General features: G+C 40.9%; 1 protein-coding gene across 1 annotated transcript in view; it reads left to right on the top strand.

Moving 5' to 3' along the window:
* Positions 1–12,991, top strand: part of MYH6 (myosin heavy chain 6) — a 51,296-nt gene extending 38,305 nt beyond the window's left edge. The window contains exons 32-38 of the mRNA XM_007479836.3: positions 304–612; positions 2,769–2,972; positions 5,556–5,681; positions 6,288–6,563; positions 9,066–9,161; positions 10,310–10,444; positions 12,880–12,991. Of these exons, the coding sequence (XP_007479898.2) occupies positions 304–612; positions 2,769–2,972; positions 5,556–5,681; positions 6,288–6,563; positions 9,066–9,161; positions 10,310–10,444; positions 12,880–12,900 (1,167 nt within the window). The 3' untranslated portion in view covers positions 12,901–12,991. The remainder of the gene's footprint in view (positions 1–303; positions 613–2,768; positions 2,973–5,555; positions 5,682–6,287; positions 6,564–9,065; positions 9,162–10,309; positions 10,445–12,879) is intronic.
* Positions 12,992–21,775: the final 8,784 nt, after the last annotated feature.

Here is a 21,775-nt window from a genome sequence, read left to right as displayed (position 1 = left end):
CTGGTAAGGACTAGACAATGGAGTTTAAGTGACTTGTCCAGCATCACATAAGTAGGAAGTATCTGAGGTCAGATTTGAACCCAGGACCTCCCATTTCTAGGCCTGGCTATCTTTCTGCTGAGCCAACTAGCTGCTCCATGCCCCTACCTTTGCATTATCCTCCAAATCTCCTTAACTCTTTATGTTTTGTTTCCTTTAACTTGTAATTCCTTATATGTTTCTTTGTTCATCCCTTCCTCTCTTAGCATGCCCCTCTGACATTAAAAGTGGCATTCAACTCCTTTTTCCTCTTTCTTCTTCCAGGCCTCTTTGGAGCATGAGGAGGGGAAGATTCTTCGGGCTCAGCTGGAGTTCAACCAGATCAAGGCAGAGATTGAACGGAAGCTAACAGAGAAGGATGAAGAGATGGAACAGGCCAAGCGCAACCACCTTCGAGTGGTGGACTCCCTGCAGACCTCCCTGGATGCTGAGACCCGAAGCCGGAATGAGGCCCTTCGGGTGAAGAAGAAGATGGAGGGAGACCTCAATGAGATGGAGATCCAGCTCAGCCAAGCCAACCGGATGTCCTCTGAGGCCCAGAAGCACTTAAAGATAGCCCAGGCCCACCTAAAGGTAACAGAATGAGGGGCTTAGAAAAAAGTGAAACTGTAGTCTATGGATGAGAAAGAAATGATGATAGCTTTTATTTATTTAATGCTTTAAGGTTTACAAAGCACGTAAAGTATATTATCTCATTTGATCATCACAGCTACCATGGGAGGTAGGTGCTATAATTATCTCCATTTTACAAATGAGAAAACTGAGGCCAATAGGGTAAATAAACTTGATATCTCACAGAGAATAGGTGATGGAGGTAGGCTTCATCTGGAAGTCTTCTTGAATCCAAGATGAACATTCTGTCCACTTCCCCATTGGGCTTCATTTGTTTTCTTTCTTTCTTAAAAAAAAACAACTTTACCTTCAGTCTTAGAATCAATACTGTGTATTGGTTCCAAAGCAGAAGAGTGGTAAGGGCTAGGCAATGGAGGCTAACAAGATTAATACATAGGTGAATGGATGCTCTCTTTTCAAACTAGATCTGGGCAACATTAGTAGAGTCTCAGAGGGGAGAAAAGGGACCGCTGCTTGAGTCCTGGATCTTTGGGATTCCATTTTCTCATCATTAATATGAAAGGATTAGACTAGGTTGTCTCTCTGTGCCTTTCCAGCTTGAATAGTTGATGATTCTGAATATGTCCTGGTTCTATTCATTCTACATACTGACTCATTGTCCTTCAAACTCACTTGCAGGTGAGGGAATGTGTACAGACCAGGTGGTATAATAAAATTAGCTCACAAAAGATGTGAGCGTATGAGAAGAGGGATAGGAGAAAAGGGAGGAGCAAAATCGTAGGATCACAGATTTAGATTTGGAAGAAAACAGAAGTAATTAGAATTTTTTAAATGTTCCTTTTAAAAAGTTAATTAGTTTATTAGTTACATTAAAATTCCCAGGTATCTCTCTTCCTTCCTCCCCTCCCCACACTAGAGAAGGCATGGTTTGAAAAAAATATATATGTAAGGGCGCTAGGTGGCTCAGTGGATAGAGAGCGAGGCCTGGAGACCGGAGGCCATAGAATCAAATATGATCAGACAGTTCTAGCTGAGTAACCCTGGGCAAAGCCACTTAAACCCCAACCACCTAAACCTTACCATTCTTCTGCCTTGGAACCTCTACTTGATACAGAGTCTAAGACAGAAGGTATTTGTCTTTTAAAATATATATGTATGTATACACAAAACTATATCTTGCATGTTTCTATTTATCTGTTCTTTCTTTAGAAATGGACAGTCATGAGTTATTCTTCAAACGTTATTTTTGTGACTATATATAATGTTCTCTTGGTTCGATTCCCTTTTGTTTTTCATAATTTCATGAAATTTTTATTTTATTTTTTATATAATTTTTACTTTTAATTTAATTTATTTTTTTAAAACCCATACCATATATCTTGGAATCAATCCTATGTGTTGGTTCCAAGGCAGAAGAGGGGTAAGGGGTAGACAATGGGAGTTAAGTTACTTGCCCAGGGTCACACAGCTAGGAAGTATCTGAACCCAGGACTTCCCATCTCTGGGGCTGGCTCTCAATCTACTGAGCCATCTGCTTTTTATTTTTTTTTTAATCCTTACTTTCTGTCTTAGTAACGACTCTTAAGACAGAAGGGCAAGGAATGGGCAAACAGGGTTAAGTGACTTGCCCAGAATCACACAGCTAGGAAGTATCTGAAGTCAAGTTTGAACCCAGGTTCTCTATTCATTGTGCCACCTCACTGCTCCCTTTCAATGTTCTCTTAAAATTAACCTGCTTATCATTTTATCATTTTTTTTTACAAATTAACCAGTATTTATTTTCTTCACCTTTTCATGGGAAAAGGGGAAAAACTCTTGTGAAAATATGCAGTCAAGGAAAGCAAATGTACATTAATTCACTAATATCTTAGAGGTTACTTGGGCCAACTATCTCATTTTACAGTTTAGGAAACTGAGATTTAGAGAAATGGAGTCTTATCCATGGTCCCAGAGGTAGCACGTAAGAGGGCCAGGATCTCTTCCTCAAAAACCAACACTCTTTCCACTAATCTGTGGTTCCTGTCTCCCCAGGAAATAATTGCTTTTTCAACTCCAAGCCACAGGTTCTTCTCTAGAAGCAGAGAGGGGTGAGGGTGGCCAGAAACACAAATGAGGTTTGGGATAATCTATTCTGCACTCTCCTTTCTCCCCTATAGGACACCCAAATCCAGCTGGATGACTCCATCCGGGCCAATGATGACCTGAAGGAGAACATCGCCATTGTGGACCGAAGAAATAACCTGCTGCAGGCTGAGCTGGAGGAACTGAGGGAAGTGGTGGAGCAAACAGAGAGGGCACGCAAGCTGGCCGAGCAGGAGCTGATTGAGACTAGTGAGAGGGTACAGCTGCTCCACTCCCAGGTGAGAGGCTCTCCCTGCAGGTGAAAACTGGCTTGAACACCCACAACTCAGTCATTCTTTTTTTGATGAACATCTAATACCCAGCAGGTTACCTGCTATGGCAAGATGGAATTTTAAAGTATTACTCTAGGGGCAGCTAGGTGGCAGCCCAGTGGATAGAAAGCCAAGTAGTGAAGACAGGAGGTTCTGGGTTCAAATGTGGCCTCAAACACTTCCCAACTATTCAACCCTGAGAAAGTCATTTAGCTCTAATTGCCCAGCCTTGGAATCAACACACAGTATTGATCCTAAAACAGAAGATAAGGATCTTAGAAATGAGCCAATTATATGACCCTGAGCAAGTCACTTAATCCCAGCTGCCTAGTCCTTTCCTTTCTTCTACCTTGGAACCTGTATTTAGTATCCCTTCTATAACAGAAGGTAAAAGTTAAAAAAAAATAAAAAAAGCAAAAGAAAGTTATACAACTTTGATAAGAAATTTAAGCAAGGGCTAAGATCTTAAGCTATGTCACAAAGCATTGTCAAGGAGAGACACAAATTTACAAATTGTATCTTCTAGGTAAAATTTAATGCCTTTTCAGTCTTCCCAAAAACCCTTCACTCCTTTCTATTAGGCAGAACTCTTATTACTTTCTCATTTAGATGGAACCTAATTAAGGGGGAAATACCACCCAATGACCACAACCATGCTATCATCAAGCATTTATTTTTTACTATGTGCAAGGAGTGGAACTATAGGGAAGGATGGTCTTTACAATGTAACATTCAAAACAAACAATAGCATCACCTCACTCCACTAAGCCCAGAGGATCATAGTTAAGGGACTTGGCCAGGGTTACATTGTAAGTATTTGAGGTGACACTTGAATCCAGGTTTCTTTGATTCCAATTCCAACATTCTATCCATGCTAATTCTCTCCCCACAAGGGTGCTCTGGTTTCCCCAAGGGTATTTCCCCCATCCTAAGGCTCCCAGTTAAAAGGAAGTGCCTGCAGTGCATTTGTACAGCAAGGCTTTCTCCAGCGGTATGACCTGGGATTCACACACACTCTAGGCATCACAACTCGAGGTTGTCAAGAGAAAGAAACAGCTAGGAAGCAAGATCTAGAAAGCCCCCAGGAACTTTCACAGTCCAACTGGGTTCCAGAATAGCAATTGCACCCTGATCATTTGATTTGGCTAGGCTCAGCACAGGAGACCCTGGGGAAGGAGACAAGGAGGGATCAGTTGGACCATTGGCCAAGGGGCCATCATTCTGGATCAATACATAGAGTTGAATTTGCTTAAGTTAAATGCACTTATGAGTCATCTTAGATTAGGGTCCTAGAAGGACAATGGGTTATAGTGGAAAGAATGCTGGACTTGGACCCTAGAAATCTGCGTTTCTATTCTAACTCTAGTACATACCAGTGCTTTATGACCATAGGAAAGCCACCTAATGTCTCTGAAGCTTAATTTCTTCATCTTTAAAAGAGGGATAATAGAGCTCCCAACCCCTACCTCAAAAGTTCATTGTTACCAAAATACTTTGGAAACCTTAAAATGCTACTATTATGTAGAATTCACCAACCTAGGAATCTGGCAAATGATACCATTTAATCAATGGCTTAATCTCTTTCTAAATCATAGTAAAACCTAGTCCTTTATTCTAGTAACAAAGCCTCCATCTCTCATTCATTCTTTCTGAAACTGTAGCTATAGAATTATTTTCCTGGAACCAGAGACTAATCTTTTCTTTCACTCCCAAGTTTGTGCCTCTAACAACATTCATTCTGAAACTAAAATTTAAAATTCCAGACTTTCTTCCTTGAAAGGTCTTTCTCCAACACTGAGTAAACTGAAAGAGCTATCAGTGGTGTCAGACTCCTGTAGAAATAGGGCCACCAAACTATACAAAAGATCCCTGCTGACGACATATTTATTTGGAAAATCATATATTAACATCTGTATTCTACTGTATTTTTATTTATTTTGTTAAATATTTTCTAATTAAATTTTAAAAACTTGCCTTCTATCTTAGAATGAGTATCAATTCCATTCTAAAGGCTAGACAATTGGGGTTAAAGATTTCCCTGGGTTCACACATTTAGGAAATATCTATTATCAGATTTGAACCCAGGACCTCCCATCTCCAGATCTGGTGCTTTATCATATTAACCCTTACCTTCTGTATAGATTGATACAAAGTACTGATTCCAAGACAAGAGAATGGTAAGGACTAGGCAACTAGGGTTAAATGATTTGCCCAGGGTCACATAGCCAGGAAGTATCTGGGGCCAAATTTGAACCCAGGAGCTCCCATCTCTAGGCTTGGTGCTCTATCCACTATACCACCTAGCTGCCCCTTGCCAATTACATTTTAATTTGATTTGGCTACACCTGATAGTGTTGAGGACAGCATTCCTGTGTTTAGCCATATTATCATATTCAATACCTCGGATCTAGAACATGTCCAAATGGCCTCCAAGACTGTCTCTAGAGGAAGAAAGGCATTATACAAAGAGAAAGGAATAGCCTGAATCCCTGACTTGATCAGAAAGTCTTAAATTCTCTTCCTTGTTTTGTGTTGCTGTCCTTATTTTAGAACACCAGCCTAATCAACCAGAAGAAGAAGATGGAAGCCGACCTGTCTCAACTTCAGTCAGAAGTGGAAGAATCAGTGCAGGAATGCAGAAATGCTGAGGAAAAGGCCAAGAAAGCCATTACTGACGTGAGTTACCACCTTTGCCCTCTTGCCTTCTATATTTCATTTGGGTTCTAAAGTAAAGAAGCAAAAAGTGGAAGGATTGGGCCCAAACTACCATAGCAGTAACTATAACTGTAGTTTGAATGACTTAGAGGGACTGAGGAAAGCTGGATTCAGGTCAGTGAAGTAATTGTGGTTATAGAGTCTCAGAGCTTGGAGAGACCTCAAGGATCACCTAATCCCACCTTTTCTTGAACAGGAATCCCCTGTACCATGTCCCCAAGAAGTAATCATCCATCTTGTACTTCAAGACCCTGAGTCCTGAAAAAACCTGTTATATGTTTTAACATATCTTTTCATTGTTAGGAAGCTTTCCCTTAAATTAAACTGAAATTTGATTTTCTAAAACTTCCATCTGTTATCAACAGTTTTTCCCAGTAGGAACAAACAAAAGCCAATCTAGCCCTTCTGCCAAATGACAGTTCTCATCCCATGGGTCCTGGCCTCTAGTTTAACTTCAGGGTAAGACCAAAGGTTTTTGGGAAGCAGAGGACAGAATAAGAAATATTGGTGATCCTTAGTAGGGTAGGGAGATATCTAGTCAATCACTTTGTTCTCCTTACACTCCAGGCAGCCATGATGGCTGAGGAGCTGAAGAAGGAGCAAGACACCAGTGCCCACCTGGAGAGAATGAAGAAGAACATGGAGCAGACCATCAAGGACCTGCAGCACCGGCTGGATGAGGCTGAGCAGATCGCCCTCAAGGGTGGCAAAAAGCAGCTTCAGAAGCTCGAAGCCCGAGTTAGGGAGCTGGAGAATGAGCTTGAGTCAGAACAAAAGAGAAATGTTGAATCAGTCAAAGGCATGAGGAAATGTGAGAGAAGAATTAAGGAGCTTACCTACCAGGTGAGAACACATAGGAATGTCTGATCCTCAAGATGGCAACTACAGAATCCCATCAGAACATCTCACTGTAAACAAACAGAGAATTTATCCAAGTCACCATGTCTTACCAGGCTGAAACTTGAGCTAGTCTTTTAGTCTTAACTATTTTCTTTTATCCAGATAGACAGACAGACAGACAGACAGACAGACAGACAGACAGACAGACAGACAGATAGATAGATAGATAGATAGATAGATAGATAGATAGATAGATAGATACAGGGATCCAAGGATGTATACATACATACATACAAAGATGGATGGGTGGGTGTATAGATGGAGAGAGAGAGAGAGAGAGAGAGAGAGAGAGAGAGAACTTATTAATCACTTACTATATATGCCAGGCACAATATTAAATTCTAGGAGTATCAAAAAAAAAAAAGCATAATATACTGCCTGCTTCCAAGGAGTTTATGTTCTACTAGAGGAAGATAACTCATAAAAGAGATATGAATAGCTACAAAGTTGGGGTGGGAGGAGGTATGAGTAGAATGGTGGAGGTCTAGAACTGAGAAAGATAAGTTCAAAGTTGGCCTCTCGAAACACAAGGTGGCTCCACTGGTAGAATCCCTTCTCCATGTGGGAAGGGAGTTGAAGATGATGATTAGTTTGCTGATGATGGCACAAGTGGTCAAGAGCAGAGTAAATGATTGGAGATGCTCTGAAAGTACTCTAAAGTCTAGAGCTGCACAAGTGTTCTTCTAGTAAAGGGAAAGTAAATGTATTTCTCCTTCTCAGACCTATTTTCCTGAGAGTCCTATTAATTAGTATTGCCCCAGGTTTGCATGTGATTCCCATTGTTACCATCAATGCCTTAGTGCTACATCTGACTAAGTAACATATCCCACTTTTCAGAGGGTGATTATAGAGGAGATGTTGGAATATTGTTATTAAAAAAACAAATTCACAAGCCTCCTTATTTGGAAATATGTCTATGGACCCAGGTTAAAAACCCTTAGTTTAGAGACTAATAGAGGCAATATCATTTCTAGGCATCTTCTTCTAGATGGAGAATCTCTGTCCAAATATGTAACATTAAATTTCCGAGAAGTAATACATAGGCTTTACTTCCTGGTTAAAAAAAAAAAAGGAATCAAAGACACACAAAAAAACCTTAAGAATCCCTGCTCTAAACCATTTTATTCTCTCCTCCATGTTTTCTGTTCAAAACTTCTCTCCAGAAATGTCCATTTAGAAAGAGTGATTCTAACCCTAAGCTCAACCTCTACTCACATCAGAATTATTCTAGTTGCTCTAGAATATAGAACTACCTGGAACCTTTCCCCAACCTCCTCCCATGCTCCAAAAACATTTAAGTTGGTGCTTCCATCTCCCAAGTTGGAGTATACTGATAACCCTGTATTGTCACACCAGGCCAAACTTTTGCCTTAGTTCCAGAACCAGACCTAGTTGCCTTCCCAGAGACATCTCAGCTTCCTTCATTCCATTCTAGAATGAAAGCCCAAAACTCTAGTTACTTTTCCCTACTGCTTAGAACCTGTTCATACCTTAGGTGTATTCTTGGCCTGGGAGGGGGTGAAAGCATGAATGGAAAAGTAAAACTAGGGAATGGAGATTTTATGATAAGATATTTGTAAATTTGTAAGTGTAAAACACTTAGCATAGTGTTTAATCCATAGTAGATACAACATACATGTTTATTCCCTTCCCTTCATCTCTCTATCTTAAGTCCCTTCCATGTATCTTTCTTTCCCGTTCTTTCAGGCATATTCTCTACCATGAGTCTCTGTCCTCATCATCCCTCCTTTTGGGCACATTCCCATGGGTCTTTGTCCTCACCATCCCTTCTTTTGGGCACATTCCCATGGGTCTTTGTCCTCCTCATCCCTCCTTTTGGGCACATTCCCATGGGTCTTTGTCCTCCTCATCCCTCCTTTTGGGCACATTCCCATGGGTCTTTGTCCTCCTCATCCCTCCTTTTGGGCACATTCCCATGGGCCTTTGTCCTCCTCATCCCTCCTTTTGGGCACATTCCCATGGGTCTTTGTCCTCCTCATCCCTCCTTTTGGGCACATTCCCATGGGCCTTTGTCCTCCTCATCCCTCCTTTTGGGCACATTCCCATGGGTCTTTGTCCTCATCATCCCTCCTTTTGGGCACATTCCCATGGGCCTTTGTCCTCATCATCCCTCCTTTTGGGCACATTCCCATGGGTCTTTGTCCTCCTCATCCCTCCTTTTGGGCACATTCCCATGGGCCTTTGTCCTCCTCATCCCTCCTTTTGGGCACATTCCCATGGGTCTTTGTCCTCATCATCCCTCCTTTTGGGCACATTCCCATGGGCCTTTGTCCTCATCATCCCTTTTTCTGGGCACCTTCCCATGAGTCTCTGTCCTCATATTTTCTTTCAGGCACATTCCCTACTATGACTCTTTCTCCTCATCACCCCTTCTTTCAGGCCCATACTCCCTTTCCTCTGAATTGGCTTCTTCTCCCCCTACAGACAGAGGAGGACAGGAAGAACTTACTGCGCCTCCAGGACCTGGTGGACAAACTGCAGCTGAAGGTCAAGGCCTATAAGAGGCAGGCTGAGGAGGCGGTAAGCAAGGGCTGCCCACAGTGGGACTTGGACACAAGAGGGTCACTTTAATTCAGCTAATATATTTACAAGCATCTACTGTGTTGAACAAAAAAAGCAATAATAGCTCAAATTTTATAGGACCCTACAGTTTATAAAATGCTTTCTTCAAAACCACCTTATTAAGAAAATAGTATGTGTCACAATCACTGTTTAACAGATGAGAAAACTAAGGTTCAGTCTGTTAAAATGGCTTGCCCAAGGTCACCCAGCTTATAAGCAATAGAGCCATTATTTAACCAAAGTCTTCAGAGAGGAGTTGTTGTTTCCTCACTACCTAAGAACAGATATGACAAGCATAAAGTTTATGTGACTTCTAGATTGGAGGAAATTGAGGCAGCTAGATGGAACAGTGGATTAAGAGCCAGGTCCAGAGAAGTGAGATCCTGGGTTGAAATCTGGCCTCAGATACTTCTAGCTGTGTGACCTTGGGCAAGTCACAATTCCAAATGCATAGCCCTTGCTGTTCTTCTGCCTTGAAACCAGCACTACTGTTGATTCTAAGACAAAAGGTAAACATTTTTTTTTAAAGACTGGAGGAATTAGGATTTTTATACAAAATCACCCTAGGATAACATGAGGCAATATATGATTGAATGACAAAAAAGTAAGCATGATAGACATTATAGGCAAAGAGAGATCTGTATGTGGGTAATGGATGAGCTAAATGGAGGAGGAGGGATCTAAGCTGAGCCTCAAAGAATGGGCTAGAATTTAGATCAGAAAGATTATGGTTGGCATCCCAAGTAAAAGCAATAGCACATGTAATAGAGCAAAAGAGGAAATGTTATATCTAGGGGATTGTCAAGAAAAAGATTAGAAAAGCTGGTTGTGTACACAAAAGACTGGCAGATAAGATACTGACTGCAGAGAGCACTGATTGCCAGACTAAAGAGTCTGGACTTTATTTTATAGGCAAAGGGAACCACTGAACATTTGGGGCATGAAAGTAATATGATCAAAGACCTGTAGATCAGGGTTAAAGGTCCTCATTCTGGGCAGTAGACCCAAGTCTTCAGAATGGGAAGGGAGATGGATCCTCAGGATGGAGAATTAAGCTTTTCTTAATCTTTCCACCCTATCCTATTCTCTCCTCTCTCCTGTCACAGGAGGAACAGGCCAATACCAACCTGTCCAAGTTCCGGAAGGTACAACATGAGCTGGACGAAGCTGAGGAACGAGCTGACATTGCTGAGTCCCAGGTCAACAAGCTTCGGGCCAAAAGCCGTGATATTGGTGCCAAGGTGAGCCCACATCATGGAGGGCCCCCCCCCAAACTCTGAACATGGATGACTGTGTCAGATACCCTCATGCCCCATGAAAATAGGCAACAAGAGGCTCTTTTCACCCACACTAAGCAGTACACTTACATACCCCAACCCCTATTCATGAATCAGGAGCCCAGGGCCCTTAAAGATTGATTCTGTGAAGCCCTGAGTTTAGGCTATGAGGCCTCAATTTGTAACTCCCTTCTCAACTTCTCATCCTATGAAGGAACAAGGGGACCATGACAACTACCCAACAAAGTTGGTCTCAAAAGACACAGGCTTCATTCCCATGCATCCTAGAGGGTCTCTCTCCCTTATGTTCCCTGTTACAAAATCTTACCAGCCAAAGGGCCAGTTTCACTGGGGAGCTGTCACACATATATATTCCAAAGTGTCCATAGCCATTATACATGGCTATCAGTCTACCTCTGACACTCTTTTCCCCTCCTTTCCCTTTCTTCAGTATCTATTGTTCTTTAGCAAAAGTGTTGTTAAGGACAAGAGCCTGTATCCAACTTTACAAGATGGTAGCCATGATAAACCCCTGGATTTAGAAAGAACCTGGATTCAAATTCTGACTGTGACTTTGGTCAAGGGACTTAACTTGTGAGCCTAGGTCTCCTAATCTGTATAATGATGTGAAGTCAAATAGATGACCTCTCGTCCCTTTCAACTCTAAATCTATGATCCTAAGGTTCAGAATGTTAAAACAGCAGAGTCCATAGCCAGTCCTCTCCAGTTCCCCATGCCTTAGCTGGCTAGAGAAATTACCATCTCTATTATTTCTAGATTAAGTTACTCCAAACCTCCCCAACTCTGGGGAAAAGCCTCTAGCTATAGCCTCACATATACATATCTGCCCCTACTAGCTTCCTATTTACCCCCAAATCTTTTCCAGTGGCCCATACATAGTATTCAGCTCCTCCCCTGAAAACCCATGTAATTCTGATGCCTCACAGTAGCATAGTTACCTTCCATTTTAGAATCAATACTGTATATTGGTTCTGAGATAGAAACATTTAGGTAAGGGCTAGACAATGGGGGTTTAAGTGACTTAAACAGGGTCACACAGCTAGGAAGTGTCTGAGGGCAGATTTGAACCCAGGACTTTCCATCTCTGGGCCTGGCTCTCAACCTGCTGAGCCACCCAGCTGCCCCCTGCCCAAAAGATTTATAAAGCTACAACTGCAAGGTATTTAGAGTCAAAAGTAGTGTAGAGTAATCCCCCCAGATATAGATCTCATCAACCCACGACTCTCACCTTTATGTCCAAAGACCATCCTTTAAATCCCTAAGACCCTGGACTTCTCTTAGAGAGATCCCATGAGATCCTGGCCTCTTCAAGGAAGCTTCCTCTCCTCCCACCGAGAAGAAGAAAAATGTTAAAAGCCTTGACCTCTCCCACAGAGAGATCGTTACATACATAAGCCAATAATGCTACCATCTCTCACTCCCAGTGAGAACCTCCCTGAGACACACACACATACACATCACCCTCTGACATAATAATTAATACGAGCTAACATTTCTTTAGCACTGTGAGGCTTGTAAAATACTTTACATGTGCTATCTCATCTGATCCTTACAACAACCCTATGAGTTAGGGACTATTATTATTCTAATTTAATGGATGAAGATAATAAAAGAGATTGAATGAGGGCAGCTGAGTGGCTCAGTGGATTGAGAGCCAGTCCCAGAGATGGGAGGTCCTGGGTTCAAATCTTGCCTCAGACACTTCCTAGCTGGGTGACCCTGGGCAAATCACTTAACCCCCATTGCCTAGCCCTTACTGCTCTTCTGCCTTGGAACCAATACATAGTATTGAAGAAAGAAAGAAAGGAGGGAAGGAAGGATGAAAAATTCCATCTGCCCCCCAAAAAAAGAACTGATAGAGTCTGAAAGCAGAACATATTTCTACTTATTTTTGCTTCTTTTTTCTAATTTGAGATTTCTTTCATGAAATGACTAATATAGAAAAATGTTTTACATGATTACACATGTAAAACTTATATCAGATTATTTGTCATCGCAGGGAGAGAGGATCAGAAGAAGAGAGAGAATTTGGAATTCAAAACTTTTTTTAAAAAGGAATATTTTTAAATTGTTCTTAAATATAATGTTTTAATTTTAATTTATATAATATACCATGATGTAATATCTACATATGATAATAATATTGTTTTTTAAAGGAAGAGGTTAAATGACTTGCCTAAGGTCACACAACTAATAAGTAACTGAGACAGAATTCAAGTCCAAGACTCTCCTGACTTCAGTTCAGCAACTTATAAACCGTAACACCTAGTTACTGAATTCTGATATACCATATCCCCATCCCCATCCTCAGACCTCTGACTTTATTCTCCCTTCTGCTGAGATATCCCTCTCACCTCTCCAATTCTTTTCTCCTACAGAAGATGCATGATGAGGAATAAGCCTGCCCTCTACAATCCAAGCAAGGCCCTCTGTTCCCTTCCACCTCTGGGGTCCAGAATGACTGGCACACAATAAACGTGTATTACTTTAGCTCCAGTGTCTTTGTCCTTTCTGTCTGCTCTGTCTTCTCTTCCATTACAAGAGATCTAGGTGTGTCCCAGACTGAATGTAGGGAAGACCCAATCCTCTGGGTCAATGTCTCCAAATTCCCATAAAAATGTGGACCATTAAACTGTACAGAAGGATCGCTGTAGGCTGCATATTGACTTAGTTGTTTGTTTTTTAGACCCTTACGCTCTTAGAATCAATAGTAAGTATTGGGTCTAAGGTAGAAGAACAGTAAAGTCTAGGCAGCTGGGATTAAGTGACTTGCCCAGGGTCACAGCTAAGAATATCTGAGGTCAGATTTAAATTCCCATCTTCAGGGCCTGGCTCTCTATCACTGAGCTACCTCGTTGCTTTGACTTCTTTTTAAAATGCAATAGTATCAGTCTTACTGAATTTCTATTTATTTTGTTAAATATTTCCCAATTACATTTTTTTCTGGTTCAGACCCACACCAGGAAAGGCTTAATGTAGAAGACCACACTTGAACTTCGTCTTGAGGGATTTTTTTCTTCTAGAATATCTAGAGAAGGGGCAGCTGGGTGGCTCAGTGGACTGAGAGCCAGGCCTAGAGACAGGAGGTCCTGGGTTCAAATCTGAACTCAGACACTTTCTAGCTGTGTGACCCTGGGCAAGTCCCTTAACCCCCAATGCCTATCCCTTACCACTTTTCTACCTTGAAACCAATACACAATACTGAAGGCAAGGGTTTTTTTAAAAAATAAAATAAAAAACAATAACTCACATTTATATAGAATCATAAAATTTCAGAGATGGGGAGGGGTGTTGGCAGTCATCTAGTCTAAAGCATAGTTCCCAAAGAATCCTCCTTATAACACATCCAACAAGTATTCAGTCCAGTCTTTGCTTGAAGACTCCTCCAATGAGGAGCTCACTACCTCCCAAGGCAATCTGTCCCACTTGTGGAGAGCCATTAGGATGGCATTGGGGATTGATAGCTAAATTAAGCCCTGGACTTAAGTCTCCCCTTGGATATGTGTCTGAGAGGAGAAAGCGATGGGATCCAGGAGTGAAAAATATATAGTACCAATGCCCAGAGATGGGAAGTGGAATATTATATGTGAAGAAAAGAAGGAAGTCCAGTTTAGTCCAATCATAGAACAAAAGAGGGAGAAGAACATACAATGAGGATGGAAAAAGTCAAGTAGAAAGGACTGAAAAAGCAAAACCGAGAAGTTTATATCTTATCAGAGAGGCAAGTGGAGGACACTGAAGTTTTTTGAGTATAAGAATGACTTGGTTAGACTTGGACTTAAAGAAAATCATTTTGACAGTTGTGCGGAGGATAGACTAGAGGCAGGGACACCAAGTAAGAGCTGTTGTTCATGAGGAAAGACCCCCAAATCTTAAATAATTTTAGAAATAAATTCATTAGATCATTTGGTAGAGGAGATTGAACCAGAAAGGAGATGTGGCTCCCTCTTCTCCAGATTCTAGAAAATTTGCAAAATGAGGGATTTAGAAAAGGCTACCAACATTAGGTGCAGCTAGGTGGTGCAGTGAATAGAGTACTAGGCTTGGAATCAGGAAATACTAATTTTCATGAGTTCAAATCCAACCCCAGACACTGAACTAGCTATATGACCCCACTGAACAAGTCATTTAACCCTCTTTGCTTCATCTGTTCCTCATCTGTAAATGTAAAATGGAGAAGGAATGGCAAACCACTCCAGTATCTTTGCCAAGAAGACCCAAAATGAGGTCACAAAGAGTCAAGCACAGCTCAATAAAAATCAACACAGAAACCACAAATGCATAGTCAAGCAAAGTTGCCAAGGAGGCAACTTGAAAGTAAGATATATTGAGAGAGATATGAGTTAGTGTAAACATACAATGAAATTTCTGAGAACCCAAAACACGAGCAATGGTGGACCCATCACAAATCCTGAGTGTAGTAATCCCAAACTAGAATGCTCTGGGTGGATCCAGGATCTAGGAGAATCCAAAATACCTTGTAAGCCATCTCTAACATTCCTAGAAAAATACTGGAGTCGGGCAACTTTCTGAATATAGACAACTTTGAGTCACATACAATTGGATTTCAAAAATATAAAAAATTTTCCAAATAATATATAAAAACATTTTCCCTTTTTTCAATTATATATATTTTTTCATTTATTTTTTAGATTTTTGTTTTTGTTGTTGATGGTTTTAATTTTTTTATTTTAAAATATTTTTTCCATGGTTACATGATTCATGTTCTCTCCCTCCCCTCTTCCCTCCCCTCTGGGAGTAATTCCACTGGGTTAACATGTATTATCATTCAATTTCCATATTATTCACTTTGTAATAATCTTTTAAAACCCAAGCCCCAAATCCTATCCCCATATAAACAAGTGATCAATCATATATTTTCTTCTGTACTTCTACTTCCACAGTTCTTTCTCTTAGTAGCAAAGTCAGTTACATTTGACTTTCCCACAATGTTTCAGTTTCTGTGTACGATGTTCTCCTGGTTCTGCTCATTTCACTCTGAATCAGTTCATGGAGGTCTTTCCAGTTCATATAGAAATCATGCAGTATATCATTCCTTATAGCACAAAAGTATTCCATCTCCATCATATACCACAATTTGTTTAGCCATTCCCCAATCAAGGAACACCCCCTCATTTCTTTTTTGCCACCACAAAGAGCACAGCTATGAATATTTTTTGTACAACTATTTTTTATTATCTCTTTGGCATATAAGCCTAGTATTGATGGATTAAAGGACATGCAGTCTTTTAAAGCCCTTTCAACATAATTTCAAATTGCCTTCCAGAATGGTAGAACCAATTCATAACTACACCAGCAATGCATTAGTGTCCCAATTTTGCCACATCCCCTCCAATATTTATTATTTTCCTTTACTATTATATTGGCCAATCTACTAGATGTGAGGTGGTACCTCAGAGTTGTTTTAATACGCATAAAATAATTTTTTCTATGGAGAGCATTACAATAATCTCAACAAGAGCTCATAAGGGCCTGAACTAATAGGTCACATATGTATAGAGAGAGGTGTAGTAAGGGATTTTAGTGGGGGTCAGATTCAAGAGATGTTGGTAGAAAAGCATGACTGGCAATAAATCACATAGATATGAGTGAGGGACATGGAGGAACAAAGGATAACACTGGGCTTATGAACCAAGAAGCCTGGAAAAATGGTTGTTCCTTCCAAAGAAACTGGAAAGTCTGGAAAAGGGGTAAGTTTGGGGGAAATGGCATTACTTCTAGTTCTACCTTCATTGAATTTACTGATTGTTACCAAAATTCTTAGCATTTTCTTCCTGCCCACATGCTCTCCCTCCCATTCTTCCCGCACACATCAACCCATACTTTTATCTAGTGTGTTCCTTTCATATAAGGTATATATACCCTTTCTAAAGCCAGATCCAATTATGATTCCAACCTTCAGTGATACCTGTGAGGTCAAATTAGTTTCTTTGCCTTGGGATTTCTAGATCACTTTTCTCGTTAGCCACATTATCATTAGTTCCTTTCTTAGCTTTTTGTCTCCTGAGTATTTTTCTTTTTTTTTTTTTAATTAAAAGAATGTATCCACAAGTGTCCCAGCTCTCCCTCCATTCCCCATATCATAGAAGGTATCACCTGGAAGACAATTCATACAAATTCTATCTTTCATGTTTCCACCTTTCAGTTCACTCTCTAAAGGCAGCATTTCCAATTTATTCTTCCAGTATAAATTCTGTCACTGTATAAGATGTTCTCTTGGTACTAAGCATTTCATTGTTCATTATCCTGTGAAGTTCTTTCCAAGTTTGTTTGTTTTTTTAATTAATGGACTCATTATATCTTATGATGCAGTAGTAGTCCATCACATTAATATGCCACAACTTGTTTATCTATTCACCAATTAATGGGCATCCCCTCAATTTCTGATTCTTTGCCTCCACAAAAAGAACTGCTATAAATATTTTGGAATATATGGGGTCTTTTCTTCTTTTTCCCTGATCTCCTCAGGAAATAGACTTAGAAATGGCATTGCTGGGTCTAAGGGTAGGCACAGTTTTATATCTCCTGAGAATTTCCAGATATATTTAGGGCTATTATTTTTCCTACCCTTATAAACACTTAGGTGGCTTAGTTTGGAGAATATACCTGTTTGTTTTCTCCTTTCCCCTTTCTGCTGCTTCCTTTTCAGTTCCAAGTTCTAGATTTACAACCTCTAGGCAAATGCCTGTCATTTGTAATCCTTTACTGAGTCTCTGGATTCACATGAGGATAAACTCTCATGAACTCAGTTCAAGTCTCAGAATTTTCAGCATCTGAATATATGGCATACATCTCCCTTCAGGATTTTTCCTGAAAATATGATAATTTTGCCTCTGTTTTCTGCCCAATCAGGATTCCCCTGCAAACAATAGAATTTGGTTTTTGTCTTTCTAAGGCAGGGTTTCTTAGCCAGGGGTTCATGAAATTGTTGTCTTTTTTTTTTATACATATATTACTATGACTGGCTTCCTTTATAATCATATGTATTATATCTTATGCTTCTAAAAACATTATTCTATGGAGGGGGTCCATCAATTTCACCAGCCTGTCAGAGGATCCATGAACAAACAAAAAAAATGGTTAAAAACCCTTGCTATCTCCTTCAAGAACTCAAGGTAACCAGACATTGGTTATAAGACAAATTTTATTTAAACTGATAGAAAAAGAAAAGAACTCATACTCAAGTCTTTAGATAGTCAATACAACTTTCCTACACTTTTCCAGTGGAATTCCATATTTTCCAGAGACTCATACAGAACTTTAAATTTGTACTATCTTTGATGCCCTGTCCCCACCATAAAGGTTTTGAAAGTATTTTCAGTTGCTAGCCCTTAAAAGAATCAAGCAACCCTTTCTTTTGGTGAATCTCCATCTCTCCCAGGAAGATGTACAGTCTTTATAGTCCTACCTTGGGAGAGAGGGTAGGTGTGGCACTTTGAACCAGAAGACAGGGCTATTAGGAAGTCTAGAAATTCTTTGCTTTGCTAGATCATACTTTTCCTTAAGACCAACACAGTCCTTGTGACTCAGTATGGGCGAAAAGATAGATCTGGATTGCTCCAATACTTTGCCAATTCTTTCTGTTCTTTGTTACAAGGGAATCACTTTAAAAGACTGATATATATTAATTTAAGGTCGCCAAGGAATCAGCTATGTAATTCCTAAATGAAAAACTCAAGTCAGCCGTCAGCCTTTTTTGGAGTTTAATTACAATAGGAGTAAGAAAGGAATTAGAGATAGAGAGAGAGAAAAAGGGAGAGAAGGGAATAGGGCTTAAATACCCCTTCTGTTTAGGCTGGGCCAAAAGGCCCAAGCCCTTGGATAGCTGGGGCAAAGAAAAGAGATCAGTCCCTATTATTCACGTGACCAAAATGGAGAAACAGTCTCAGAGGCCCCCACCTTCAGCTTCCTTCAGAGCAAGCCTTCTCAGAGCCCAGGAACCACACCGACCAAAACCTCCACAACCACCCTGGAGTCTTCAGACCCCCTATCTTTAAGGAAACCATCCAAGTTCCTCCCCTCAGTTCTCCCATCTACCAATCCCTGTTCATCAATTTCCCTGTGCCAATGGAGGCTCTAGCTTAATCCAGGACCGCCCAGAGGTTTCTGGCTTTTGCACATGTCTGTTGAAGGTCATATTTTCAAATGATTAAATCTTTACTCCTTTGCTACAGCCCTTTCTAAATCCTGTTAACTTGAGTATGGTAGAGATTGGAATAATTAAATTTTGATCTAGGCTGCAGCCCTTACTCAATCCTATTAGGACTGAATAGGGTGGAGATTTATTCCAAGTATCTCCATTGTATCAATTCTAAAATCAATCAAGACTCAAAGAAATTCCTGTTCTATGCTTAAGCATAGGTCAAAGTCCTTTCCATTGTTCAGCAAAGGGTTTCTGTCCTAAAGTAATCTTAAGAAGGGAAGAGAAGGAACCTCCCATGCCAATGGGGTTCCCATTCCAATAGACTATCAGTAAGAAATTTTCCAAGTATGAAATATCCCAATGGTGAAATTTCCAACATTTATAAGTCTAAGGAAATTTGAGGTTTACATCTTCCATATCTCCATCCACTTCAAGTTCTTTCTCTGCTCTGTCCCTCAGGAGAACATTCCACTCCTTCCCTGGACCTTCTGGTATCTACAGTCAATAAGACGCCTCATTCCCCTAAATTTTTCTTTATCTTAACTTGGTCCATTTTCCCCATGCACGTTTCCTTTGAGGGCTTCAAGGGCCCCTAGAAGGACTACTTGGTTGCACCAGCCTCTCTCCTGAGAACTCAGTAGATTTTTCTAAGTAGCCCCTTTCTCCTTTCTCCTTTTGTTTGTCCCCCAACCCACATATTTGAAGAGGACCTCTCTTTAAAGGTGAAACCCCAGGAGCAGCTGGGTAGTTCAGTGGATTGAGAGTCAGGCTTAGAGATAGGAGGTCATAAGTTCAAATCTGGCCTCATTCACTTCCCAGCAGTGTGACCCTGGGCAAGTCACTTAACCCCCATTGCCTATCCCTTACCACTCTTCTGCCTAAGACAGAAGGTAAGAGTTTTCTAAAAGAAATAATAATTAAAAAATAAAGGGGAAACCTAAAGGTATGGATCCCTATGACTTTTGTCAGCAATGGGGTGTCAACTAATTATTCTTAATTATTGATAATAAAAAGGTACATAATAAATAATAAAAAAAGGTACATAATACAATAAGGACTCAAGAGGGTTGAATACATACCTTCTAAAAAATTCACATATTTTCCAGGACATTCAAGAAAGAAAAGGAGTGGGCTCTGTAAACCTCAAAATTTCTTAGACTTATAAATGTTGGAAATTTCACCATTGGGAAATTTCATACTTGAAAAATTTCCTATTAATAGTGGGTCTTGACTATTGGAATGTGAATCCCATTGGCATGGGAGGTTCCTTCTCCTTCCCTTCTTAAGATTACTTTAGGACAGAAACCCTTTGCTGAACAATGGAAAGGACTTTGACCTATGCTTAAGCATAGAACAGGAATTTCTTTGAGTCATGATTGATTTTAGAATTGATACAATGGAGATACTTGGAATCAATCTCCACCCTATTCAGTCCTAACAGGATTGAGTAAGGGCTGCAGCCTAGATCAAAATTTAATTATTTCAATCTCTACCCTACTCAGGTTAACAGGATTTAGAAAGGGCTGTAGCAAAGGAGCAAAGATTTAATTATTTGAAAATATGACCTTCAACAGACATGTGCAAAGCCTCTGGGCGGTCCTGGGTTAAGCTAGAGCCTCCATTGGCACAGGGAAATTGATGGACACGTGATTGGTAGATGTGAGGACTGAGGGGAGGGAACTTGGATGGTTTCCTTAAGGATAGGGGGGTCTGAAGACTCGAGAGGGGGGTGGAGGAGTTTGCCAGAGTGGTTGCGGTGTGCTCTGAGAAGCTTGCTCTGAAGGAAGCTGAAGGTGGGGGCCTCTGAGACTGTTTCTCCATTTTGGTCACGTGAGTAATAGGGACTGATCTCTTTTCTTTGCCCCAGCTATCTAAGGGCTTGGGCCTTTTGGCCCAGACTAAACAGAAGGGGTATTTAAGCCCTATTCCCTTCTCTCCCTTTTTCTCTCTCTCTAATTCCTTTCTTCCTCCTATTGTAATTAAACTCCATAAAAGATTGACTGCTGGCTTGAGTTTTCATTTAGGAATTACATAGCTGAATTCCTTGGCGACCTTAAATTAATATATATCAGTCTTTTAAAGTGATTCCCTTGTAACAGCTCCTCATAAGACATTTTGAATATCATCTATATACATTTTTACTATAGGAGCACTCCATTACTGGATAAGAGCCCTTTATGTTTGTATTTTATTGGTCCAGAAATCCAAATTATTTTCTCTGACATCAATTTCTTAACCAGTTATTCCCTATCCAAAATAAATAAAACTTGCTTTCTCTGTCTCTGTGTATGTGTCTTCTCTCTCTCTCTCTCTCTCTCTCTCTCTCTCTCACACACACACACACACACAGTCTTCCAAGAAAAAAAATCTACACCAATGGTGACATACCTTTTAGAGATGGAGTAGTGGGCCCCCCCCTACCCCCCAGACCAAGTGCCTTATCTCCCTCCCAGAGGCCAAGTGCCATGCCCACATACACACACTCCACCTTACCTCTACTCCCACCCCCAGCCCTTACCCCAGACAAGAGAGGGAAGAAGTGCTCCCATTGGGCTGCTGGGCAGATAAAGTGAGGAATGTCCTCAGGCACATGGAGGGGGGGGGGGGAGAATGACTAGAGTGCTCTGCTCCCCTCTAGTTATGTACCACACTGTGTACTATGATTCCCTCAAACCTACCTCCTCTCCAACCCCACCACAGACTCAACAGGCTGCTATCTGCGCTATACCCTCATGCAGCATGTGAGTCCTGTCTTTCCCCCAGCACTTTACCCCAGCAGGGGATGGAGTAAGTGATCCCATTGGACTGCTGGGCAGAGGGGCTGGTGATGGGGGAAATATCCTCAGGTGCATGGAGAGTGGGAGGGAAACAGCTCTACCCTCACTTCATCTGCCCCCTGCCCAGCAGCCCAATGGGAGCACTTCCTCCCTCTCACATACACATACACAGAAATCCCTCTGGATTTCTAGTAAAGAACTCTGGTGGGTGACTGCAGGCATGCCCACAGAGAGGGTTCTGAGGGCCCTTTTTGGCACATATGCCATAGGTTCACTATCGTAGACCAATACATTCAGAATTCACCTAACTTACTAGGAAAGAGACAAACTCAG

This window comes from Monodelphis domestica, chromosome 1 (assembly GCF_027887165.1).
Source record: "Monodelphis domestica isolate mMonDom1 chromosome 1, mMonDom1.pri, whole genome shotgun sequence".
Classification (NCBI taxonomy): domain Eukaryota; kingdom Metazoa; phylum Chordata; class Mammalia; order Didelphimorphia; family Didelphidae; genus Monodelphis; species Monodelphis domestica.
This window is presented reverse-complemented; position numbering and strand designations above follow the sequence as displayed.